The following is a 27,957-nucleotide window of genomic DNA, read 5'->3' as shown; positions in this document are numbered from 1 at the left end:
GGCAGGCTGCATAAGACAATCAGGGAAAGCTAGGACAAAAAGATGTGATGTACTTTATAATGAATATACAAAAATTGAAATAATTTAGACCTACAAGAGAAGTGCATGCTTGTTTAATTAATTTTTATTATTGTAAATCATTTACGAGATAAAATTCCACATTCCATGAACATACATTGGCAGCAAATTCTCCATAAAACCTGCTCCACTTCAAGTAAATGCTAGTCTGTCCAAGAGATGCACGTTATTACTATTACATACATGTTGCTCCTCTGATTTTACTTTATATGGATCTCACTTACAAATAAGTCATCCACAAGAGTAATTAATTTGGACAATAAGTACACCGAGTATAACTTAACCATTTAATTAAAAGGATTCATTAATTGTTGACAGACATGTTCTGTACTTTATTTTCCAAACTGGTATCGGAGAATGCGGGTTTCTTCTTGTTTCCTTCTTGCTGTTTCTTCTGCTTTTTAGATGGTTCCTGGTCAATTGGTGCTGGCTTAACAAACTTGATCAGCTCTTTCAAGCCTATTTGAATAAGATGTATATATGTTTGTGGGTAGAGGAAGATGAAACACTTCACTTAATGGGTTAATATTCAGAATATCATCTCAGTAACACTTGTAGCTTCAATTTCCTGTAATTGTAAGCTGTACATACACAGGAGTTTGAACATATCAAATCAAAAGATGAGTTGCATTTTTTGTTTAGCCTGAAATACTCACTCCATATTTAGAAAGCATTTATAAATTTTAAGAAAAATATTTTCATCCTCTCTCTTGGAGGCACTTACTCTTGCTGAGGCATAGTTCAATAGGTGCTGACCACCCTTTGCTGTCTTACCCAAGTGACTACATTTTACATGTGAGCCTAGATAGGGAGTGTTGGCAGGTTATTGAACCATTGGGAGCACAAGAGTCAGGTCTGATCCTAGCCTCACTCAGCGATCAGCCACATGCACTTTCCAGCTGCAATCACTGTAGTGATCAGGGGAAGGATCCCAGGCTGATTTTTCTCCACACTACCTCAGGGGTGCCGAGGACAACTCTCGTGGTCCCGACTGCTCCCTCAGTCAAGATCAAACCTGGGAGCTTCTCATCTATATGGCTGAATATCAAATTTTACGGTGAATCTATATATGTTTGTTAAAACGTAATGCTACAAGCTCACAGTAAATAACCTGAATTCTTGTGAAGGAAACGTCAAAATATTACACAATACTTAAGAAGTCTGGGATGAAAAAAGGCCACTTGACAAAAGCTCATCCCACTAGTACCCCAACTCTAGCATCATAGCATCCAATTATAGTTTCTGATGCTATAGATGCTTTTAACTCAAGTATCCAATTCCAAGTGCTTCCAGCATTTAATTAATAGTTTTTACTATTTTCTTAGATTATTTAGAACCTCTGCTTGGATTTCTTTGTTATTTTCAGTGCCTTCTCAATCACTGTTTATTTATCAATTCTTTGACACTCCCCTTCCATATCTGGTTTAAATTATTCTCAACTCCTACCTTTACATCAATAACTAGTCTCTTGGATCAATTCATCCAGTTCAGACTCAGCTCTTCACTCCTGTACCAGTCTGGTTTATTCGGAAACAGTCCTCGTTATCTATTAATCCAACACCATTTGACCAGCAGCAACTGGCTAGCTAGTATTTACCCCACGACAATATTCCTGAAATCTTTCTACCAAAGACTGGTAATAACTCAGAACACAATTTTATGGTCCCCTCTTTCATTTGCCCAGTTTAAAATAATTTTTTGAGAACCTCTAAATGCTTATTTGAATCACAGAACACAGAATTTTTTCACACCTTGTAAATAAAAGTTGAGCGTCCCAAATTCGGAGTTCTGGAATCTGGAATGTTCTGGAATTCGGGATGATTGGTGGCAGGGGTCCGGAATCCGTAAAATGTTCCGGAATCCGGACACCCTGAGGGAGGCTTACCAAAAACCAGAAATAGCGCAACCTGGGCCCAGGCATTTCCGGACTCAGCACGTGTTTCTGATGTCCGAAGTCCAGAAATATCGCAACCTGGGCTCGGGCGTTTCCGGACTTCGGACATCAGAAACACGTTCCGAAGTCCGGAAAAACCCGAAAACCGGCTCGGTCTCGGTCCCGAGGGTGCCGGATTCGAGACGTTCTACCTGTACTAAACAACTGTTCAGGTTTATTCATATCCCATGCTTTAACTTATTAAGAGGGTAGAACTTTGTGCACATTTCTTGATGGCAAAACTGTGAAGCTGAATAATTTTCTAACTTCTAAATTCACAAACTGCATCAAGCGCTCCCCCAGGTTAGACTTGTTTATCAGTGAGAGTAGAGTTCACCTGATAATGTGTATGATCCCAATCAACGTAATACAACCTCTTAATGTGCCTGCATCATATTACCATTCCCTACAATATCCTTTATCTTTCAATCTCTGTGAAATTGGCAGCTTCAGGCCACGGATTCTTGTCTGGAGTTTAACTAGATTTATAGAGATTAACTGTGTCTTGCTTGATCTTGTCCACAAGTGAATTAAACTGAGTCATAGTGATGGTAGCACAGTGGCCTAACACTAACAACTTAGTCTGCAAGGTTCATATACCCATGCACACTTTTTCCACTTACCTGGTGGCATGTACTGTCTTAGATTTTCGGGCACCACTATACCATCTTCAGTCTGGTAATTCTCCAGGATAGCACAGATGACACGAGTCGTTGCACACATTGTAGCATTTAACATGTGCACAAACTCAGCCTGGGAACAAGAGTGAAGAATCATATTTATTTATATTCTTAAAGTGAAAGAATTCTTTTTCATAGATGTTTTTTCTCTACATCCTGCAATTTTCTCCCTTCATCGTTTCTGTCCTGAAGACAGACTCATGCGGGGGTAGTTTCACAAGCACTGGTATCCCTCCAGTACCACACACAAATAACCAAGCCTCATATCTGAGCCTAGGCTGGGGCAGGTTGTTCAACCATGGGAGGCACCACAGATGAGCCCAAACTTATCCTCACTTGACATCCAAGCACACACACTTCCAGTAGGAATCACTGAAGAGGGATCAGGATGAGTGGAAACCCTGGCGGTTTTTCCTCTTTAGGTTAGGGAGCTGAAGCCAGCTGCTGCGCTATCACTGCTTCATCAACTGAAATCAACTCAGTGTCATACCGGGAACCTTCTTGACCTGTGTGGCTCAGGATGATACGATACAGTAGATTTACTCACTATATTTACATTTTTCCTCACAGAAACAGTTTTTAAGTTAAAAAAAGTCACCATTTTTCACCCACATGTAGCTTTCATTGCTGATGCCAATTTGTATGTCTAAATGTGCCGTTGGACAAGTCCATCGCACCATTTATCTACTATTTATCTGTTCAGTAGGCTTTAAATGCTGAATACATCCACCAGATTTGTCTCTCCCTCACCCCATTTAACACACTCTTTCCTTTAGATTTTCCCACATCATTTCCAGTTGCTTTTAAAATAATGTTTTGACGCTTTCCCAATAGTTCAGTGAGTGTGTGGCATTGTACTGAACCACATCAATCAGGAAGATCCTGAGTTTGAGCAGAGTTACCTCACCTTAACCAGACTGATGAGGGTGTTACAATTGGCTTCAACGTCTCCATGCTAGGGAGAAAAAAAATGCCGTGCCAGGGTTCGCACACTCTACTGTTATTAGGGACCTCTTGGAAATTGCGGATATCAGCTAAGGAGAGAGTGTGGTTTGGTTTGTAGTGGTCGCATAGTTGAACAGCACACTGACGCCCTCTCCAGGCAACTGTGCAAATCAACCACTGTATGAATATTCCTTCAGAGGAGGGGCAGTGGGTAAAATTGGATGAGGAAAAATTATAAAAGTAAAATAAACATACTTTATAAATGTAATGATGATTTTTTTTTTTAAATGGGCAAATTAAAAACTTCCATTTACATAAACGACTAATTACAAAACATCCCATTGTATTTAACTAAGGAAATAAAAATTAAAAAGAGGCTGTGCACCATCTGGTTGAGTTTGAGCAAACAACCTTGAAGGGGAAGAGAATCAAGGTCTAGAGTGCAGAAGTGCTGGCAGGAGCCAAACAGGATGGCTCCGTTATTGCCAATATTGAGCTGCAGAATGCACTAGCATTTACTAAGTCTCAAAAAACAGACAACCTTTTTGGTCAGCTTGTCTCATTTAGCAACACTCTTGTCCGAAGATTGCAAGTTGAAGCCCCATTCCAAGACCTGAGCATTTAAGGCTCGCACCTCAGTTTTTTACCCTATAAAGAACTGATGGAATATTAGTATCAGCTGCAGCTTAGGACCTGGAAATGTTCATGTCCTACTTAATACAATTGTAACTACTTTTTGTACATCATATACAATGCCATTGGGCTTCAGTTTCCACAGAAAAATAAACTGAATTGTAGAATACGATCCCAAAACACTAATAAAAACTCTGAAATCCAATGTAACAAAGAAATTTAACTTATTTAGTCACCCTGAAGCATTGGCTTTGGTCATAGCTGATTTGGAGTTGTCAGCTTTTTGGGGGCTGTGTCAGCTTTGAAGTTGTTTATCAGATTTTGCAGGTAGGCATGGATGCCCATTAAACAACAGAGACTGTATTTCAAAAGTAATTAATTGAACGTGAAGCACTTTAGCACATCCCAAGAGATGTGAGCAGGCACTATATCAATGAAAGTTCGTCCTTTCTTTCCTTTATGACAAATGTTTACGCTCATTAAGGCAAAGGATGTCCATTCTTGCCATCCAGTGCCCAAATCAAGTTCTATCAAGATACAGAGCTAACTCAATCCAATGTCCCAAACAATGTGCCTTAGCCATTACATAAGAACACCCCTTACTTTACCGGTGTGAATTTAACAATTTAGTGCCAATTTGTGCAAACTATGGGCAACTTTGTGTTCCTAGTCCATGTCCACAAAGAACTGGACTAAAACCACTTTCACATTAAAGTGTGACAATTGTCAGAGAAAGGTTTTTGTTTCATCAGTCTAAACCAAGTTTTCAAGATGAAAGGACAGTGTGCTGCACTGCACCATCTAGTTCTCTTATCCCAACTGCTGACTTACTTTGTCCATCATTTTTTTGGTTTGCCCATATCTGACTCGTAGCCTACGTGCTTGGTAATCTGTGCAGTTAGAACAAGACACCAACTCCCGGTAGGCAGTAGAGCCAGGAAACCAGGCTTCCAAATCCAACTTTTTACTTGCAGCATGATTCAATGCACCTAACAGAGCAGAGAAAGCAAAATACATTTCAGACCAATTTCTGTACATGATTTAAATTGAATAAATCAAGTGGAATAAAAGTGGATGGCTTCAATTTGAAACATTTTACACAAGAAAAAATGTACGGAAGATCAGGAGGTACAAGGCCATTTCTCTATCTGCACTTCCCCATTCCCTTCAGAAGATCAGAACTGTGTGGTTCATAGACCCTTCGGTGTCTACTGTAAAGATCACTGCATAATCAGCGAACAGGAGGTGCAACCGAAACAAAACATGCCAGGTTCTGCTACCCTTCCACATACAATGCAACAAGCTTGACAAAAAACAAATGATCACACCCAAAGAAAGCGAGCGAGTTCTCTGACTGGAAGTCAAAGGTTTACCACCTGAGCAGCTGGATTTTTTGATGTAAAATAAAACTGAAAAGGTCCAGCTTCACAAACACATTCCTCACATACTCCCACTAAACACTACGATAATTCAAAAAAGTACCTTCTGCATCAAGTAACATGCTAATCACCTACACACTCCCAGTTATCAGTATGAGTGAAAAGCTGCCTAAATGGCCCAAATAAGAGTTCTTAGCTTTTTAAAATAATTCTAAGCCATATTTCTTACTAAAAGAACAGATTATAGAAACACAGTTGATTGAAGCATAGCTTACAAATCTGTATTAGACTGAAGGAGGATCTTGTGCTCCATTCTTAGCCCATAATTTACCAATGGTAGTTAACCCTTCAATAACTGACAGTAATCAGAATTGCTTTTCTTGAATTCAACACATAACTGTTCAACCATTCAACCAAAGCAACTATATGATTTTTCAGGTACCTGACACAATATTTACAATGCGGTAAGGAATGCCCAATGACCGGTAGAACTCTTCAGCAGTCCCAATCATTTCCTCAAACATATCCCATGACTTATTATCATGAGGCGATGCAAAAACAAACTGTTCAATCTGTGGAGACAGAAAAATAGATTTATACTGAACCAGTTCCTCTGCTGTAAAACAGTTTAAAGTCAGCAACAAGTTTAATGATTTAGTGTTTTTAAATAAACTTCATAAGTTATGACTGTTAGAAGGAATTGTTTATACTATACATTTACTGCTTCTGTAGTAAAAATGTCTTAACTTCAGGCAACAAAATATCTTCTGCAGTAACCAAGATAATTTTTTCTCCTCGAAGGTACAATTTATTGGGCCACTGGTAACTCATCCAAGTGACCACACTTCATGTGTAACACTGGTCAGTGACTGGCTGAATGCAATTCAACATGAAGGCCACCATAACCAAGTACAACCCTATCCTCCCCTGAAGTGCACACACACGTACTTCCAGCAGAGGAGAACGATCAGGAGGAGGAACCTTGGCTGAGTTTTTTTCTTCCCCAACATGGGACACCAAAGCCAGCTGTAGTACCCTAGTGCTGGAATGGGCGATATCAGGAATAAAACTGGAGTTGTCCTGAGCTGTATGACACAGTACAGGAAACTCTTTTTTATCCGGCACCGACGGGACCGGCGTGGCGCCGGTTTATCAAAAAGTCCGGATTACCGAGAGCTATAGTTTAAAAGGTAGGAGAGCTGAGAGCTCCGTATACAGCAACAAACCCAGGCTTCCCTGTTGCTTAGCAACAGGTGCAGGAACAATGGCCACAAGATCCAAGCATCTCTGTAGCTTAGCAACAGCTGCAGCCACACCCGATTGCACAGCCACAGATCGAGGAACGGCCAGTAATATGAAGTAAAACTTACCTGAACCTACTCCTGCATTTTGCCGGTTAACTGAGATTTCCGGTTATTTAGGTGCCGGTAAATCGAGAGTTTCCTGTACCATACCGCATTGTGTAATTTACTGAGTTATCCAAGATAGCTAGAATTATGTTTCCCAACATCTTGATTTACCTTCTCAAATTGGTGAACACGGAAGATGCCCCTAGTATCACGGCCATGTGAGCCAACCTCCTGACGGAAGCAGGTGGAAAATCCAGCATATTTAATAGGAAGGTCCTCAGGCTTTAACCATTCGTCTCTGTGAAAAGCTGCAATCGGCTGCTCAGAAGTAGCAATCAGGTATTTCTCATCGATTGAATTGTCATCCGATTTCTCACTGCCTTTTCCAACAACCTAATGAGAAAATGGAGAAAGCACTTCATAAGTACAGGTTTCTGTGCACCTTTACTTTTAGCATTATTAAGTGCTGAATTTACTTTGTAGCACTGAAATATAAAACACCAGCTAAAACTAGAAAAGTAAATAACACATATTTACAATGCTTTATTTATGTAAAATATTTGGTATGGAAGCTAAAAAGGAAGTATGCATTAAATAGAACAGTGGTAGTATGCTGCTTACTGAGAAAGATCTTGGAATTATAGTGGATACATCCTGTCAGCATAGTATTTAGCTATAGTTTTAGAAAAAGACAAATAAGGTACTAGATTTAATTAGCTGACAGAAAGAGTACAAATCTGGAAAGGTCATATTATTGCTGTATATTGTTCTGACCCCATCTAGAGTATTGTGTGCAGTTCTGATCACTAAAGCATAGCAAGGTTATTATTGCTTTTGGGATGGTACAAAGGCAAGGATATTAAGAATTTTATGAAGAAAGTTTGGGGTTTTCTTGAGAGCTCAACTGGTTATGACAATGATTATCTGAACACTACAGACTCAGGAGGTCCCAGGTTCAACCCCCTGCCTGTACTGATTTCAGCAACAGCAGCAGTGGGCTCAGTGCCTCTAGGTTGCGAGGGGACACAGTCAGGGTTACCACTCTTGACCGCTATCCAATGACTCCTGTTGCAAACCCTGTTTTGTTACTTGCCACACCTAGTTTTATATCCTACCCTCTTGAAATTGCTATCTCTGAGGCCAGGGTATATTCCACGGGTGCCACCAGCTCTCTGGTATCTGTACCGCTGTGGCTATTTTTTCATGTGCCAGCTTAGAGAGTGATTATCTTCATGCTATTTAACAATATGGGCACCACGGTCAAATCCAATGCTATATTCACCAACATCCAAATGCATGCATTCTTAAGGAAGGAGCAATGGATACCGAGGGATGGGAAACATGCCTGAATTTTTGTTCCTCCCAGCCAGCTGCAGTGCCCCCAGTCGCTCTGGTTAAGATAAGCTCACCCATCACAAACCAGGGATTAAAAGTAGGACCTTCGTGGTCTATATGGATCAGTATGACATTAGACAGTGCATGCATTGACTGAGCTATCAGGGGAGCCCAAAACCTAATTCCGAAAGGAATCACGAGTCCCTTAAATTTAGTGAAAATTTAAAATTAAAGATGGTTGTTGTTGACGACATGATAAAATGATGTTGAATAAAGTGAGTTTGTGGATAAACAGGGATTTCATAAGTGATGACAAATGTTGTTCGTGACAATTTGTTCACGGATGACACCACAACATAAATCATCCTATTTCCAATAGCATGTGCGGGGCTGGAAAAAGATTAGAGACAATTTTCCTCCATTATGATTTATGACTGGATAAAGCACTTTTATTACTTTCGTACCTTGTAGAGTTCGTCATCAAACTGACTAAGTTGGGCCACTTCTTGCATCACTTCCTTTCTCATAAAGAATGGCGTATAAAGTGGCGTATAGCCCTGGCCGTACAGACTCCGCAGAGCATGTTGGATCAGAGCTTGTTCTAGAAATACCAAGCAACCCTGCAAAACAGGACTACAAACATTGAATACATTGCGCATATCAGGATTTGATTACTCTTGTATATTTTAATGCTTTTGATCCTGATTCTGCTAAACATCTTTTTGTATAAGCACATAACTGATACCGACTATCAGGGCCAGTTGACTTTTCCTGCTGATCCCTCTTCTGGCAAGGGAAAGTTCATTTCAAGAATACAAAACAAGAGTTTCCTCGTTCTCTTCAGCATTCGTGCAACTGCTCTGTAACCACTGCAAACAGAAACTGAATCTGCACAACAGGGATCAGAGGAGGAAGCTGCATACACAACGTGGGGGAAAAATACAGAAGTGATTTCCTTACAGCTAGATGGACATTGTGAATGTTTTCCCTTTTCTCATTTTCAGACTGCATAAATATGAAACCAAAAGTGGCAAATTGATAATTTTGCAATTTACAGTCTACATGTGCAAGAAGAGTTCTGAATCTAACAAATCACCATTTGAAAAATTAGATAATAGGCTTATTCAGTGCATTTTAAAATAATTGTTGTAAACCACAATAAACAGCTGTGAAAAATAATTTGTTTTGAAAATGTACTTGTCTGTGCCGTGTCATTAATCCTAATAGAATGACACATCAATACAGTACAAATCACTGGGCTACACACATCCATTCATTTGAACAAGAGTAGATTGTAATATAATTGCAGCCATTTTAAACAGCAAAAGCTTTTAACAGGAACACTTCAGGAAAGGACCTTTATTGGTCTTATCCATGGCTACACGGAAAGTAATTCCAGATCGGCTATTGCAGATCAGCCCCAAACACTAGTTCCATTGGAAGTTACTGGGGTTACTTTGAGGCATATTTGGTTACTCTCTGGAACAGCACTGGAAGAGAAGACCTGAAATGTCAGTGATCAGAAGCAGGAATCTTGCTTGATCTTACTTCTCCCTTGCCTAGAGGTGCAGAGCCCAAGTAGCTCTCCACTCCCACCTTAGCCAAAGTCAACACTGACTAACAAAACATAAAATCTTCCTAATCTGTATGGCTCAGGGTCAGTAATTCACTCACTGAATCTTTGGAAACCACTCGTCAGTTCACAATCCCCTATGTACGCTGGCTGTTTCCTTAAGGTGGCTCTCCTCCAGTAGCCAGGTTAGGAGCTAGCCATGGTTAGTGCGGGAAGGTGGAATTGAGGTAGAGGATTAGCCATGATCTTATTGAATGGCGGAGCAGGCTCGAAGGGCCAAAAGGCCGACTCCTGCTCCTATTTCTTATGTTCATGGTTGAGATGACTACCAATATGAATCCAGAGAATACACTATGCTCAGCTCCTCTGATGGCTCAGGAAATTTATGCACTGAATGCTGAGCTAATAGAGTCCAGAATGTTCAAATTTAATCCACAATCGGTCACCACCAGGTGAAGACAATCAGGCACAGCTATGATGCGCTCGGCAGTCAAACAACACACACTGTGAAGGCTTACACATGAAGCATGTACCTCAGAGGTGAGGTACCAGAGGGGAACCTGCACATAGAATGCTGCCTCAGAAAGAAAGAAATGCCTTTCGGAGAGGAGAAAGGTGGAGAAAATTGGCAAGAAGAGAAAAACCTCCACGCTTTACTGGGGTGTTCCACTATTTGTAGTAATTTATACAGGACTGAACTGATAGGCTGCAGCAATATCTTCTCAAAATATTGGTCATTTAACCACGTTTAAGCTCACCTTCATGAAATACCCTCGGCTCCCTGCTACTATAGCTGCTTTTTCTCCTTCAAAACCATCAACCATTACCACTAGGTCAACATGAGAGTACTTCTTCATGACTGTACAGTCTCCCCATGTTCGTTCCACTTTATTGTCTGCATCCTGAAAAGGAGGAACATAGGAATCTTCTAAATTTCCATCATATTCTAAAATCAGATATAAACTGAACATGTAATTTTTCAGTAATTAAAGTGACTATCTTGCAACAGATTGACAATAGTGACATTGCGATTATAAATCCTTGTACGAATATGACAACTGGACAAAGGTTGTGAAGCAATGCACTTTGTGGCATATTCTTCCTTTCCCTCCAAAAAATGCTAAATTAGAATGATACACAGGTAACTACAGATACCAGAGAAAGATTTCATGGTTGTTATATAATCTGATGTCAAGTTTCAATCATCAGAATCACTCAATTTTTTCTTATAAAGTCATATATTCCATCCTTATTTTTATATAATTTGATTTGATATTATTTATAGTTAAATAGAAAAACTTAGAGCAATTTGGGAAGCAGAGATGGTTGGAGCTTAAGAGTTTTTGAGGAGCTGGAGATGCAAAAGTGAGGCATGAAAGAGCCACCAGTAGATATAGGAATGTGTAAGTGGAAGAAATAAATTTCCTCTACACACACACACATTTGTACTTTCATCAGCTGTTGATCCAACATGCATGGAAACCCATCACTGTATTTATGAGTTTCCAAGATAAACTATTGAGAAATCTACACCTATGGATTTTTCTTGTATTGCCCAATATAGAGTGCACAATCTCCCTTCAGAGGCACAACCCCCTAACTCCAGAGCGCTTAAATGCAGGCTGGCAGAATCAAAGTTAACCAGCTAAAACTGTGCAGCTTAGCAGAGGTGCTACTCCTGCTTCTCTGGCTAGAACCATCCTACCTGTTGGGACTAAGCAGGACTATCTGGAGCCCAGCTGCCAGCGACATCTACTCCTTCAGGGTCCTTAGTGGATCAGGCTAACTGGTCAATTATTAACAGTGTCTTAGAGCACCTTAGACCTTCCAGGTTCAGGTATCGGATTACTGAGTCTGGTATAGAGGGTTTGCTTGGTTCCGAACTTCCATCACTAGGCCTATCATCCTGGAGCTATCCTAACCCCCCAAAAGATCCTGCTTGCAAACATGAGAGGCTTCAGCAAAAAATCATGTATACGAGGTGTTTTCCCTTTCTGTCACAAATCCACCTCACAGTTTGGTCCTGTATCTTGCACATGGGCTAGAGGAAGCCCTTCTGTTGTATGCCTACAAGTTCTGAATTATGAAGGCGAATTGGTTGGACTAACATCTTATATGCCACATGCTTAACCAGTATTGGGATTTTGCTATTGCTCAAGACAAGACAAGGCAGGGCAAATGAAAGTGCCCTTTGGCCCACCTCTGCACGATCTCGGAGAACTGTGTCCAGGCTAAAGCTGAGATCCAGCAGAACCCCATAGTATGACATGAATCAACAATTGGGACAGGTACCCCTTATATTACCAGATCATGCCTTAAACTGTGCAACGCCATGCTACTGATCTTGGGGACACCCATTATCACATTCCATTAGTTAGCCCATTGCTCAAGTTGGCGAGTAAAGTGCACTAGATCTCCAAGTGATTCTGCCAGCAACACGGTATTACCAGCAAAAAGGTGTGCTGCAATATTTTTAGAAATACCTGGAATATACATTGCAAGGCCATCCCGTACAAAGCTATCTACCGCATCATTGATGAAGACATCAAATGACAGTAAGCAATCTTGCCTCACTCTTCTTTTGAAATAGTTCAGTGAGTCTTTTGTCTACCTTTACATGGATGTTGGAGCTGAACTACCCATGCTGGATAAAACTCCCAAGATTTGGCCTTGTACTCCCATAGCTTCCAGTTTCATCATCTGGGCCACATAAGACCCTAGGTCAAAAGCCTCAAATAAATTAATAAAAGCAGTGTAAGTGCTATTACCCTGAGCCTTACAAAGTTCTGCAATCTCTTGGAAGGTCACAACCTCCTCATCACATTCCTTACAAGAACTAAATCGATTCCGTTCCTTTCTGATTGCTCCGCTATTCTCCACAGCATCTGATATGCATACCTTGACAAGGCAAAGAACCAACTTAAGAGCCAACTACATCAACAAGACCTCTTGGTGGTTTTCAGGCTCAATTGGTTTCCTCCTTGAGACTGAACAGTGCTCTGAACACAGAGTATGGATGCCCAGAAACCTATTCACCATCCTCAGAAAGCAGCGCCAAGAGGAATGGGTGGGTCTTGCCACTGGTCTTCAAATCCACTGCCATTTCTCCCCACCCTCACCCAGATCAACTTCTGGGAATTTGGCACAAATATCATCCACATTAGCCACTCTACTGTTAGCTAGGCAACACAGCAAATAGTCCAGTTCCTCCCATATTCAGGCCTTTTGATCTGTGCATCATACACCACTGGTTTAACCTTAAAAAAGGTAAAAATTGAAAATTGACAAAGCTACTATTTCCCAAAATAGCAGCTTTTCCATCTCATTCACTGGGGCAAGAAAATATGATGGTCTCTTTTCTGTAAGAGTCAACCCAATACCACTTTCATATTACTTGGCTAACAGGGCTGCAACAGGCCTCCCTTTAGAGGTGACCCACACCTGACCTTAAACTCTATGCTAGGAAAAATGTTTACTCGCACTTTCATATTTTAAAGCTCAGATCTTAACATAAAATGAATACAAGTCAAGCCAGAAAGCAAGATGAGCTTTGTTCTTACCTCATCGTTGCTAATGGGTACAGAGGGATGCAGGATATTACCAATTTCTCTCAGACTGTCCAATCTCTGTCCTTCCAGTTTCAGACGTTCTGCGTCACATTTTCCAATAGCTTCATCAACGAGAACCCGCACTTCCTTGATCTGAGTTACACTTAAACCCTGAAAGATAAGATTATCCAACTGTAAGAAAAAGTTTGTAGCTTAATGAGCTATTATAAAATAAGATGCAATCAATTGTTGCGTTAGTCAGCTTAAATCACACTGCATTACAAAATTAATTTTAACAATGTGTAACTTCTACTTGCAATTATATTCTGTTGAGTGGTCATGCAGGTGAAAAGGGCATTTAAATTGGGAAAAAGTTAGTGTTAAAGGACAAAATCATTCATTGGCAAAATTCACCAATACAATGATTCACACTGCTTTATTTGCTCTTAAAGAATATGGAAAGGGAATAAGGGAGTCCTTCTTTCCCCGATGAGTCATTGTGGTCCCACCTCAGGGTGTAGGGTGAGCCTAGTTCCTACAACAATGCTTTTCCATGAGCCTGCAAACGCAGACTATCCATTTTTAGCTAGAGGTAGAGTCAAAACGCATGTGAAAATTACACAGAATTTAATAAAGAATTTCTCTCCCGTGTCTGGCATCATTCACAGATAAGCACCTGGTTGCCACTTCCCACCTCACCAAGATGGCCTGACTGAAATAAAACTGTGGATGTGAAAATGCACCCGACCAGTCCTTGGTTACTGCCTTTATAATATTCCAGGGGGATATAAGGTACAAAAGGCACTCAAGCACACTCCAAACTGGACAGTTAGCTTTACTATATTATAGGCAGAGCTGAAACAGGGGTAAAAGTGTCATGAATACGCAGCACAAAACTGTACAAGCTGCCTCAAGCAATTGACTCATAAAATGTAAAACTAGAATGAGCTGTATTAAAATAGAAATAGCTGGTTTTAGACAGACCAAACTGCAAGAACATTCTTCACATCTCAATGATCTTTGGTCATTGTAACTCATCTCACCAAAATATGTGCTTTATTACTTCCTCTTCAACTCACTCACTCACTACCCCAATCCTTACCTAAAACAGGCAAACAAGTTGGGCATCAATTAAAAAAAAACTTCACAAATCAGGACACTTATCACGTTATGGCCATCAGATGGGCACAGAAGGAGGGATCATTCTCCCTGAAATAGTTCAAAATAAATAATCCGCATCGTACTTAGAAGGAACTCACTTGTTCAATTTAATTGTGACTGATCCCGAAGGTCACTGTAATGGTGCAAGGTACCCAACCACCACCAAGTCAGCCTGTTGGCTCATGTCAACAGTGCAGCCAAATGTTACTATCTTTATCCTGATTATAACCTGCAGTGCATAATTTTAAAGCCACAAGAATGTGTTAGAAAGGGTGAGGAGGCAGCACAAACTATTTATAAAAGAAATAGCTGGATTGTTGGTTATACAGAAACGGTAAATGGTTTTTAAGATGACTAATGCTGACCTGATATACTTGTCCGAGTATATGGACCAGTAAGTTTCTATCCATCCTAAACAGGTGGGGGACTAATTACTTTTTTTCCTATCATGGAGTAAAATTACTAAATTACAAGATGCTTCTTCTTTTGTCCCATGTGTACCTAAGTTGCAGAACATCAGCTCAGCAAATTCCAGCAGATATACTGGTGAAACTCAACAATGCAGTTGCACCGTCAACCCTAACCTGTCGAGGTTTTTTTTATATTTTTAAAGCTTGAAAGAAGTGAAAAAATTGCTGCATGACTCCTGCAGCTATCCTTCACCTGGCACTTTCCCACACAACTGTACCAGGTGAAATGCCTGGTCCAGATGCGACACCTGTCCATTTACTTCTTCCTACACCACTGTCCAGGGCCCAAATCCTCCTCCTATCTGAGACAGCAATTTACAGGTTCTTTCTCCAGTCTAATGCACTGCATTCGCTGTTTACAATGTAGTCTATTCCATACGGGAATGACCAAATACAGATTGGGTGGTCACTTTTACAAATATCTCTGCTCCGCCCAGAAGCATGATCCTGACCTCCCTCTTGCTCACCAGCCCAACTTTCCCTCAAATTACCACTCCAACCAATACATTTATAGTCTCTTATACTATCTCAACAAAGTCCAATGTAAATTTAATTTAACATTATCTAATCTCTCTCAACACTCTGTAGCCCTCTGGTCTGCGCACTGAATTCAGCAACTTCAAACCTTAGCTATCTTGTCCATTTTCCTCCCTATTTTCCCCATACAGCTTCCAGTTTTATTCCCTTCCAATTTGGAGCTGTTTTCACTCTTTGTCTTACTAATATCTATCCTCTGACTGACAGAGACAACCTTTAACATATGGCATTTGCGGCTTCATTTTTTTGTTTTAAAAAGACTATTCACAGGCTAACAAACCCATTAACTGCTCCTTTATGATCGGAGTAGGCATACTTGACATTTGAATTTCTTCCCTTCCATTTTGTTTTATTCAGTCTTATAAAGGGACTTGCTTGTCTCCCAGTTCTGATGAAGGGGCCACACTGAATTGTTAACCTTTTCTCTTCACAGATATGTGAATAAGACTTGCTGTCTATTTTTATCCCAGATTTCCATTTTTTTCTTTTTATGCTGATGACCATTAAATTCACCAACAAGGAGTACCTTAAAGAATACTGCACAAGGCGGCATGGTGACTCAGAGTACAAGTACACTAATGTTCAACGACACAGAGCAGACGCACACACAAGTCTGAATCTCGCTCCACACTGTTGTCAATCTGAGCTGCTTCACATGGGAAGAAAGGGTAATCAGAAGGGAAAGTCACCCCTGGGTGCTCTCTGGTGCTTCCTGGCTACAGAAAGCACTGGCAGTAGCCTGGGAATCAGCTGCAAGGCCACGCTCAGAACTGCAAGCAGCAAACCAGGTAATGAAGAAAGGAACTAAAAATAGAAAACCAAGGAGGGAACTTACCCAAAAACACCCGTAAAAATAAAGTGCGCACATGCAAAGCAACGATCCCGTTAATGCTTTTGGGGTACGCGGCCCATTCAATTTATTTCAATTGTAAAGCCGTTGAGCGGTCTGTGCGAGACCTCCAGGTTGCTGCACGGCCGTGTAATTTAATGGGAACATTGGTGCAAAGGACCCAAGTACTGTATGTGTATTCAGGTCAATAACATGAATGCTGCTAATCTTACTCTTCAGTGCATTCTACATTCAGTTGTTGCTCACAAGTCTAATTGTTGGCCAAAAAAACTTCACTATATTCAAACTGTATCTTTTTAAAAAACTACGAATACTGTACTGCGGCAAGGATGGCAGAAATGCAAGAAAATCATTGAATCAGCGCCACTCACAGTTAAAATTTCAGCGTTGAGATCATCCAGGTTCTGCGTACTTTGTGGTAGAGCATCACTTTCACCAACAGGCTCCTTTTTCTGTGGAAAAACAGATCTATAAACATTAAAATCATTTTATATAAATATATATTAAACAAACTATCGCAAATCTGCTTAACAAAACTTGATTTTTAAATTTCTAATATAAATTAATTGTTTGCCGGGTTAGATACAAGCATGTCTCAGTCCAGTTATTCGAAATATAATTCACAAAAATCACCAAATGTTTTACTTGCCAATACACAATTTCATCCACTATCATTCATTGAGTGAAATAGCATGCAAAGCTACAATATAATGGGCCGAAAATTTGCAGTCGAAGCGTACAAAAGTACCTGGCGACTCCCGAGCTTTGGATCCTGGCCCTCCAGGCGTATGCCTGCGTAAAGGCCCACGGATCCCAGGGACGCAAACAGTTCGGAAACGTCCCCGGGATCACGTGGGCCAGGCCTACCAATTAGAAAGGGGGATTTCTCATAAGCTTATGGGGATTCTATTTACAAAAATAAATAAATTATTAACACAATTCTAATAAAAATAAATATTCCCATGCTCAAAATTAATTAAAAGCCCCTTTGATTAAGCATTTAAAATAAAAATTTACACAAACTAATTTTAAATGTTTTTGTATGCTTTAATCATTTTAAAAATTTTAATTTAACATTTATTTTAAACCTTACGCTGGTAAAAGCAGGCCCTATGCCTGGCATAAGGGTTTTGTGCGCATTTGCTGAGCAGTAGTTGGACAAATGGGCCAACTCTGCACCAGCGAAAGTGTTTTTGGGACGCATGCGGACGATCTGTCAAGGAGAAACTTGACAGATCACAAGTTCCGGGTTTTCGCACATACGGAAACCCGGAACTTGTGGGGCCATACCGAGGGCTTACGACGGCCTGCACAGTCATCAGCCCCGCAAAATCCGGGCCATTGAAACAAAAAGACGCCACTATTGATTGGACCCCACACAGAACTGCTACCATTAGTAACCACACTTTGCCTCCATGAATGCAATCAATTTGCAATCTACCTTAAAATTTGACCGCAAATCCCACAAGACACAACCTTATAGCCATCTATGCGATAATTTACTAAAGGCATTTTAGGAAATCAAGATCCACGATAGTTGTGAAGTCAAATTAATTATTTGATGCGCATCAGTCATGGCTCTGTGGTAGCAACCTTGCCTTGGGAGTCAGAAGATCGTGGGTTGAAGTCCAAATCTAGAGATTTAAGCACACAATCTAGGCTAACACGTCAGTGCAGTACAAAGGGAGTGTCACACTGTTGGAGGTGCTCTCTTTTTGCGGAAAAATTAAACCCCGCCTTCCTTTTCAAGGTGAACATAAAAGGTCTTATGGCACTATTGGAAGAAAAGCAGGACAGTTCTCCCGGTGTCCTGGCCAGCATTTATCCCTCAACTAACATCACTAAAACAGATTATCTCGTCAATTATCTTATTGCTGTTTGTGGGACCTTGCTCAGCATAAATTGGCTGCCATGTTTAACTTACATTACAACCATGACTTCCACTTCAATAGCTGTGAAGCACTTTGGGACATTCTGAAGATGTGAAATGCAAGTTCTTTTTTTTATTTCTATCTCTGCATTTGCTTGCTCCCCCAGTAAGACAGCTCATCATACATACATACTATCCGCTAAAAGCACCCTTATGCCATCGAGTGGGGACCATCATTAGTAATAAGAGGGACCATTTCTGGTAATTTTACAGACAAGATTCATTTACCTTCATTTTTTCTCCGATTGTTTTGCTGCAAAGGTTTTTCAGTTTGTTTAAGTTGTCTGCACGGAACCGGCCTGGTTCAAAAAGGAAAGTCATGAGCAGAAAATATGGCACATTTAGTGTGAAAAGCATTAAACAGGGACATGCTTTGAGCAGAGGAAAGCATGGGTAGAAAGATGTGGTACTTGCCTTCCATTACCAGATTAGTTTGCAAAAATCTAATTTAAATAAGCTCGTTTGGTGCACTGTCAAATAACACCTCAAAGTTCCCTTCTTCAGACAATGATTCCTCGATTCTTCTGACAGGTAATGAATTAACTTATTATGTTTAACTAATGGATTTTATCAGCTTGAAATTAAACATCTTAAGTAGCAAAGAACTTTTGAATGTCTGAAAATTTCTTTTGACACCTTATTGAAAATAATAGCATTTCATCATTACAAAACAAAAGGGTACCATTCCATATTAGATGTCACCATGTGGAGCATGCCTCACATCTGCTTACGGGAGAAATGTGAATTCCCTAAACAAAGGTACCATGCTGTACCTGCTCTGTGAGGGCAACACTTTACACTGTCCAGGAAATTAGATGGAAAAATAAAATGCTCATTATTAAAGATCAAAACAAGACAAAGAATCACGGAACCTATCTATAGTTTAGTTAAAATACTGGAAAATTCTAACCAGTGATTTCTGAATGTGGAACAAAAAGATTAGGGTTGGTATATTTCACATTGAATCAAGGCAACTTTGATCAATTCTGTTTATACATTAGAGAGAGTATCACAACACACAGTTGCCATCTCAAATCAATAGATTAGCATGCATGAGAATATGGTTTGTGAAGCAGGAAGTGAAGTCTCACTGCACTGGAAAGTCAAGTTTTTATACATAGAAGATAGGAGCAGGAGTAGGCCATTCGGCCCTTCGAGCCTGCTCCGCCATTCAATGAGATCATGGCTGATCATTGAAATTCAGTACCCTGTCCCTGCCTTCTCCCCATATCCCTTGATCCCTTTAGCCTTAAGAAATATATCCAACTCTTTCTTGAATATATTTAATGAACTGGCCTCCACCGCCCTCTGTGGCAGAGAATTCCACAGGTTCACTACTCTCTGGGTGAAGAAATTCCTCCTCATTTCAGTCCTAAATATCCTACCCCTTATCCTTAGACTATGACCCCTGGTTCTGGACTCCCCGACCATTGGGAACATCCTTCCAGCATCTAGTCTGTCCAGGCCTGACAGAATTTTATAGGTTTCGATGAGATCCCCTCTCAAACTTCTAAACTCCAGTGAGTATAAGCCCAATCGACACAATCTCTCCTCATACGTCATTCCTGCCATCCCAGGTATCAGCCTGGTGAATCTTCGCTGCACTCCTTCCATGGCAAGAACGTCCTTCCTCAGATAAGGCGACCAAAACTGCACACAATACTCAAGATGTGGTCTCACCAAGGCCCTGTACAACTGTAGCAAGACATCCTTGTTCCTGTACTCGAACCCTCTTGCTACGAAGGTCAACATACCATTTGCCTTCTTAACCGCCTGCTGCACCTGCATGCTTACCTTCAGCGACTGGTGCACAAGAACACCCAGGTCTCTTTGCACTTCCCCTTCTCCCAATCTATTGCCATTCAAATAATAATGTGCCTTCCTGTTTTTGCCACCAAAGTGGATAACCTCACATTTATCCACATTATAGTGCATTTGCCATGTTTCTGCCCAATCACCTAACCTGTCCAAATCGTACTGGAGTTTCATGACATCCTCCTCGCAGCATACCCTCCCACCCAGCTTTGTGTCGTCTGCAAATTTGGAGATATTACATCCAATTCCCTCGTCCAGATCATTAATATATATTGTGAACAGCTGGGGTCGTAGGACCGATCCTTGCGGTACCCCACTAGTCACTGCCTGCCACTCGGAAAACGACCCGTTTATTCCAACTCTTTGCTTTCTGTCCGCCAACCAGTTCTCTATCCAAGTCAATACCTTGCCCCCAATCCCATGTGCCTTAATTTTGCACGCTAATCTCTTATGCGGGACCTTATTGAAAGCCTTCTGAAAGTCCAAATACACCACATCCACTGGTTCTCCCTTATCTATTTTACCAGTTACATCCTCAAAAAATTCCAGTAGATTAGTCAAGCATGATTTACCTTTTGTAAATCCATGGTGACTTTGTCCGATCCTGTCACTGCTTTCCAAGTGCTCTGCTATTACATCTTTTATAATGGACTCTAGCATTTTCCCCATTACCGATGTCAGGCTTACCGGTCTATAATTCCCCGCTTTTTCTCTGCCACCTTTTTTGAATAGTGGGGTAACATTAGCTACCCTCCAATCCATGGGTACTGTTCCAGAGTCTATCGAGTTCTGGAAGATGACCAGCAATGCATCTACTATTTCTAGGGCCACTTCCTTAAGTACCCTGGGATGTAGATTATCAGGCCCTGGGGATTTGTTGGCCTTCAGTCCCATCAATTTTCCTAACACCATTTCCCTACAAATACTGATTTCTTTCAGTTCCACCCTTTCATCAGACCCTATGTTCCCCGGTATTTCTGGGAGGTTATTTGTGTCCTCCTTTGTGAAGACAGAACCAAAATATGTATTTAGTTGGTCTGCCATTTCTTTGTTCCCCATTATAAATTCCCCCGATACTGACTGCAAGGGACCTACGCTTGACTTCACCAATCTTTTTCTCTTCACATATCTATAAAAGCTTTTACAGTCAGTTTTTATGTTCCCTGCAAGCTTACTCTCAAATTCTATTTTCCCTTTCTTAATTAATCCCTTTGTCCTCCTTTGTTGAATCCTGAACTGCTCCCAATCCTCAGGATTATTGCTTTTTCTGGCCAATTTGTATGTCCTCTCCTTGGATCTTATGCTATCCCTAATTTCCCTTGTTGCCACGGTTGAGTCACCTTTTTTGTTTTATTTTTGTGCCAAACTGGGATGAACAACTTCTGTAGTTCATCCATTCGGTCTTTGAATGTTTGCCATTGCCTATCCACTGTCACCCCTTTGAGTGCCATTCCCCAATCAATCCTACCCAACTCGCTCCTCAGACCATCGTAGTTTCCTTTATTTAAATTGAGGACCCTTGTTTCTGAGTCAACTACTTCATTCTCCATCTTAATGAAGAATTCGATCATATTATGATCGCTCCGACCCAAGGGGCCTCGTACAACAAGATTGCTAATTAATCCTTTCTCGTTACATAATACCCAGTCTAAGATGGCCTGATCTCTGGTTGGTTCCTCGACATATTGGTCCAGGAAACCATCCCGTAAACACTCCAGGAATTCCTCCTCCACAGTATTGTTACCAATTTGGTTAGCCCAATCTATATGTAGATTAAAGTCACCCATTATGACTACTGTGCCCTTATTGCACGCTTCTTTAATTTCCCTTTTAATGCCATCCCCAACCTCCGCCTTACTGTTTGGAGGTCTATATACCACTCCCACTAATGTTTTTTTCCCCTTAGTATTTCTCAATTCTACCCATACAGATTCCACATCATCAGAGCTAATATCCTTCATTACAATTGTGTTAATCCCTTCTTTAACCAGTAATGCTACCCCACCCCCCTTTCCTTTTTGCCTATCTTTCCTGAATATCGAATACCCCTGGATGTTGAGTTCCCAGTCTTGGCCATCCTTGAGCCACGTTTCCGTAATCCCAACCAAATCATATTCGTTTACCTCTACAGCAGCAGTCACAAAATCTAAAACTATTAAATCAACAATATCATTACAATAATTGCCAGTATGGCATTTTGAAAAAAAGTGAACAGGCTTGATCTAGTGTGACTCAAACATCAGTAAAATATCTGACACAATGACATCACTTCCTCTGTAATTTTCACCACACAATTGCTTAAACTTGCATCATAATATAAATCTTGAATACTTTCTCAGCATTATTCGTGCCTTTTGTATTCATTTTAGCCCTTGCTTTCTCCTCCATAATCCAACCCTGAATAGAGGCCAACCCTGCATCCTGCAATTGCTTTGTTGTATTCCCTAAACTGTAGGGCTCCCCCATCGCCCCACTCACACATACTGTGACACATACTCACACTCTCTGTTAACTGTCCGACAGTAAGTTGTCTTCCTTGACCCCACTCTATAACTATGCAGCAGTAGGTGTGTAAAAGCAGTCTGGGCAAATTCACCGGTTGATTCGGTTCTCTGCTTGGCATCTTTTCCCAGACAGACATACAGCACAGAAGGAGGCCAGTCGGCCCATCGAGCCTGTGGCAGCTCTTTGAAAGAGCTAGCCAAACTGTCCCACTTCCCTGCTCTTTCCCCATTGCCGTGCAAATTTTTCCTTTTCAAGTATATATTCATTTCCCTTTTGAAAGTGACTATTGAATCTGCTTCCACCACTCCTTCAGGCAGTGCATTCCAGATCACAACAACTCGCTGCGTAAAAGAAATTCTCCCCATCTCCTCCCTGCTTCTTTTGCCAATTACCTTAAATCTGTGTCTTTTATTTACTGACCCTCCTGCCAGATCTGCCAGATAATGAATTAACTTATGTTTAACTAATGGATCTGGAAACAGTTTCTCCCTATCTACTCTATCAAAGCCCCTCAATTTTGAACACTGCTATTAAATCTCCCCTTAACCTTCTTTGCTCTAAGGAAAACAATCCCAGCTCCTCTAGTCTCTCCACATAACTGAATACAGGAAACTTTCGATTTACCAGCACCTAAATAACCGGAAATCTCGGTTAACCGGCAAAATCAGGAGTAGGTTCAGGTAACTTTTATTACTTGCCTTCCTCCATCTGTTGCTGTGCAAGGGTGTGGCTGCAGCTGTTGCTAAGCTAGAGACGCTTGGAACTTGTGGCCATTGTTCTGAAGCTAGGGTTTGTTGCTTTATACGGAGCTCTCAGCTCCGTATCTTTTACTATAGCTTTCGGTTATCCGGAATTTTTGATGAACCGGCACCACGTCGGTCCCGTCCGTGCCGGATAAAGAAAAGTTTCCTGTATTGTACTCAGTGCAATGCACATTTCATTGTATTTTTGTGTTCATCAAAATGAGGAATGTTCGTACAGGAAAGTGCAACACTTTTTCTTTCCCGTTACCAAACAGTAAGGTATTGCACAGTTAAGTATTAATAATTTCTATTCTGCCCTAGTTTCAGCAGAGCACCCTTGACTGCATTTTCTATTTCTCACACCAGCCACCCTGTGGCCTCCGAGTGAGATTGCCAATTAATGCCAAATTAGTGGATGATGTGCGTTTTAGCCTTCTGAAGAAGCCAATTTTATGTAGGACTCAAAGCCAACAGAGAGAAACTTTCATCCCATCAGTCTGAGCTCGATTCAAACCTAGATCCCAGAGATGAAAGGCCAAGACACTTGCTTCCTCACTGCACTAGCCAGCCTTCCTGAACACTGAAATGTCATTTCTTCCACATACAGCAGTTGCAAATTATTAGAAAAAATTCACATATGCACTGTTGCGCTTAGTTGACACGAAGGTTTCAATAAAGCACAATGGCAGTAGATGAAATTTTCTATATGTTTCTCTGAACTGTTAAAAACACCCAGCAGTACAATTAGATATATTTTGTATATTCATTCTCATTAGCTGTGAATAACTAACTATTACTGACACCTACACAGTTTGCAAGAAGAATATTTGGAAAGGTTGATGCAGCAGCATACAGAACCCCATCAAAAATAGAAAAGGTTTGTATGTAATGTTTGTTTTCTGTTAAATTAAATGTTTTTAAAAATCAATTTACTTCATGTCCTTTTGCTTTTCATAGCTTCCACAGTGCAACTTGTTAGATGTGAGACTACACTGCATCATCATGCACTATACAATCATGTAATAAAAATAGTTCTAGAAAATTTGCAGGAGCACTATCTGCAGAAAGGGTGTTATTTTATAATGGTCCGTATTTTCCCATCAAGGCTTCCTGCATGCGGAGGCCTCCGATCTGGAAAAAAATCTACGCTCGTACCTGAGGGCTCCCGAGGTCCGGTCATTTCCGCTCCTGGGCCTCTCCACGACGAAATGCGCAGGGCCCAGGTATCCCAGGGGCGCAGGCGGTTCACAAGCATCCCTGGGATCACGTGGGCCATGGGGAACCAATGGGAGAAGAGAATCGCCCTTCATACTTTTGACAGCTTAGACCTGTCTAAAGTATGAATGGAAATCACTCCAAAAACACATCAAAACATTAAATTATATATATTTTTAAATCATGTTTTAAAATGAGTTAAAATGACATTAAATTAAATATGTTAAACAAAAATTTAGGAATTAAAGTTTTTTACAGGGCTAAAAATAAACGTACCTTTTTTTAAAAAAGTATTTTAAAATTATAAATGAGTGAAAAAATTTGTTTTTAAAATGTTTTTAAACTCTTATGCTGGGAGAAGCAGGCCTTACGCTTGCTTTTACCAGGCGTAAGATTTTTAAAGGTTTTCTGCGGGCGGAGGTTCGGCAGAAAGTGGAACTCTCCGCCCGCAGAGGCCCTTCTCCAGGGCAGGCGGAGGATCTGTTAAAAGGATTCTTGACAGATTGGAAATGCTGGTTTTCAGCGCATGCGCTTCGCGTGCCGGAAACTGGCACTTGCGAGGTCCCCACGGGTGTGTACACAGCTCATACACACCTGCAGGGATCGGAAAATACGGGCCAATGATTTAATATAAATAATGCATTTTGAATATTTCACTCAAAAGGGGAAAATACAGATTATGGTTTGGAGTCCTGTCATTGCTGGGTTGATTGGTAAACTTAGTGACAACATAAGGCTATACATTACAACGTTTTCTACAATAAAACACTGATTACACTTCAAAACTACCTCATCGGCTGCAAAGCGCTTTGGGTCATCCTGAGGTCGTGAAAGATGCTATAGAAATCCAAGTCTTTCTTTTTATACAACTAACCACATCTCAAAAAACAAATGTAAATCATGAGGTACATGAGATACTCCCTCAGAAAGGAACCACTGCCAACTTAAATATAATGTCTGAAATAAATATATTGAACTAAAAATACGGCAACGAACCACAGATTAAAAGAGTCATTTCAGAAATTCATTTGAAAAGTGAAACTATAATGCTGGCTTTCATTGAGATTGCATCAGATTCTGAAAATCAACAGCAGACACCCTGTGGAACCACATGGTTACTGCACCAAGGTTATCCTGCCACATAACGCAATTGAGAGAATGTATCCTATGGACGACTATTTCACAAAAAATCCTCTTCAGTAGAGAACAACGGCAGCATTTTTTAAAAGGTCACATATCTACATTTATTACTTCTTACTGACAGGAGGTTATACTTTTACATGCTGAAGTGCATCTGACTAGAAACTACATCAGAAAATAAAATTCAGCAACTGTGATGACATTAGCAAATACTAAAGCTGCATTTGCACTGCAGCTACCGATCTGAAGGCATTAGCTGCAATTCAGGTTTCAGCCAGGCAGTATCCTTGTTTGGCTTCTGCCGAGTTGGAACTTTAATTGCCCTGCAAAGCAGATTGTTGTGTGTGTGCGTGCGCGCGTGTGTGGATAGAGCATGAGTGGAGCTCTCTCTCAATAGTTAAAAAATATTCAGTGAGTGCAGTGTGGAGAAACACTGTAGCCTAAACATTCAAGTTAAGGTCAGGTAGGATCCAAAGATCCAACAGACCCCATCAGCATTTTCTAAACCTGGTTTGACACCATACTGGATTTTCATCTCCCCACCCAGTACCACTAAGACCAACTGCAACATCCCAAATACTGTGATCAGTTTAGAGTTGGAATATTGAACCTTTTGATCTGTACGGTTTAGGGCTCCACCCTTACCCATTAGACCTGGGTCTCCGGGGGAGCTGGCACTAATTACTTTTAAAAAAAGAACATTGATGCCAACCTCTAAATCATGGTTTCAGTCACACAGCAATATTAAGCCCACACCCAAAGAAGATTTCTGACGAAAGGGCATCGACCTGAAACATTAACTCTATGTTTCTCTCTCCTCAGATGCTGCTGAGTATTTCCAGCATTTTCCGTTTTTATTCCAAAGGTGGCTTTTCTATTCTGTTCAATAGTCAGCAATGGGAACTTCCTTTAGATCAAGGCTAATTCTGCTGTGCTGTGGATACTGCACCCCCATCCTCAACCATATATGAATTAAATCACAGTAACAAGCCTCTCCATCCAGTATTTGACAACTCCCCATGCAATAGGCAAGGAAGGGGAGCAGCACAGGCGCATGCGCAGCAGCCTCTGGCCCGCAGACACTCGCCCCAATGTTAACCTCCCCGAACCCCAACCCAGCACCATCTTATCAACACCCACATTTCCTCCACTCCGAGTCCGCCTCCACCAACTTATCCACCAGCGACACGTCTTTAAAGCGGCTCTCTTGGTTCAGCCGCACTTTCTCGGGGTCTCCCCCCTTGTCCTTACGGAACAAGTCCAGATCGAGCACCATGGCGACACCGGGAGCCCGCTCTATCCGCTCGGCACTCTCCGCTCGGTGCGGCCGGGCATGCGCAGAGACCAGCCGGCACCCGGCAAGCTGGGACCGCGAGTCCGAGTCCGGCCCAGCCTCCCCAGGCAGCGCCACCCACAGGCGCCGCCCGCAATGCGCTGCCATTCATAGAATACCTGACGAAGGAGCAGCGCTCCGAGAGCTTGTGATTTCAAATAAAGCTGTTGGACTATAACCTGGTGTTGTGTGACTTCTTACATTCATTGAATGGTGACAGCACAGAAGGCAGCCTTCTGCCCCCTGCCTTCTTCATGGAGTTTTCCCTGCATTGAAAGAAACTGCAGTCATTAGACCTACTGCCTCCTTCATGGAGTTTTCCCTTCAGTGAAAGAAACTGCAGTCACTAGACCTACTGCCTCCTTCATGGAGTTTTCCCTTCAGTGAAAGAAACTGCAGTCACTAGACCTACTGCCTCCTTCATGGAGTTTTCCCTTCAGTGAAAGAAACTGCAGTCATTAGACCTACTGCCTCCTTCATGGAGTTTTCCCTTCAGTGAAAGAAACTGCAGTCACTAGACCTACTGCCTCCTTCATGGAGTTTTCCCTTCAGTGAAAGAAACTGCAGTCACTAGACCTACTGCCTCCGTCATGGAGTTTTCCCCGCATTGAAAGAAACTGCAGTCACTAGACCTACTGCCTCCGTCATGGATGGCAGCATCACAACAATTGCATTGGAAGGTCATCGACCTGAAACGTTAACTCTGTTTCTCTCTTCACAGATGCTGCCTGACCTGCTGAGTATCTCCAGCATTTTCTGTTTTTATTTTTATTATAGGCAGCGATTCGGCCCGTCCAGCCCCTGC

At 41.2% G+C, this 27,957-nt stretch overlaps 1 protein-coding gene across 2 annotated transcripts; it reads right to left on the bottom strand.

Moving 5' to 3' along the window:
- Positions 1-102: 102 nt before the first annotated feature.
- sars1 (seryl-tRNA synthetase 1) lies at positions 103-27,195 on the bottom strand. Of its 2 annotated transcripts, none has more exons than XM_086011321.1 (11): positions 26,960-27,195; positions 18,630-18,700; positions 16,843-16,923; positions 13,466-13,624; positions 10,664-10,807; positions 8,797-8,952; positions 7,169-7,390; positions 6,091-6,220; positions 5,101-5,258; positions 2,635-2,764; positions 103-537 (listed from the first exon to the last, which is right to left on the bottom strand). In XM_086011321.1, the coding sequence occupies exons 1-11, from the start codon at positions 27,093-27,095 to the stop codon at positions 383-385; spliced, it is 1,542 nt and encodes a 513-aa protein (XP_085867447.1). In that variant the 5' UTR covers positions 27,096-27,195; the 3' UTR covers positions 103-382. The 2 variants fall into 2 exon arrangements, with proteins under 2 accessions (XP_085867447.1, XP_085867448.1); XM_086011322.1 differs by having other exon boundaries at positions 27,071-27,195.
- Positions 27,196-27,957: the final 762 nt, after the last annotated feature.

Source organism: Somniosus microcephalus, chromosome 18, assembly GCF_052327205.1.
Source record: "Somniosus microcephalus isolate GS21.2 chromosome 18, FLI_Smic_1.0, whole genome shotgun sequence".
Lineage (NCBI taxonomy): Eukaryota > Metazoa > Chordata > Chondrichthyes > Squaliformes > Somniosidae > Somniosus > Somniosus microcephalus.
This window is presented reverse-complemented; position numbering and strand designations above follow the sequence as displayed.

What these genes read in the sequence shown, in the direction of transcription:
- sars1 (XM_086011321.1), bottom strand. Translation starts at nt 27,095, where the DNA reads ATGGTGCTCGATCTGGACTTGTTCCGTAAGGACAAGGGGGGAGACCCC. An exon ending in TACCCATTAGCAACGATGAG is followed by an intron (nt 10,808 to 13,465) that starts GTAAGAACAAAG and finishes CCTCCTTTTCAG; the next exon opens with GATGCAGACAATAAAGTGGA. An exon ending in CATTGTAAATATTGTGTCAG is followed by an intron (nt 5,259 to 6,090) that starts GTACCTGAAAAA and finishes CTGCTCTGTTAG; the next exon opens with GTGCATTGAATCATGCTGCA.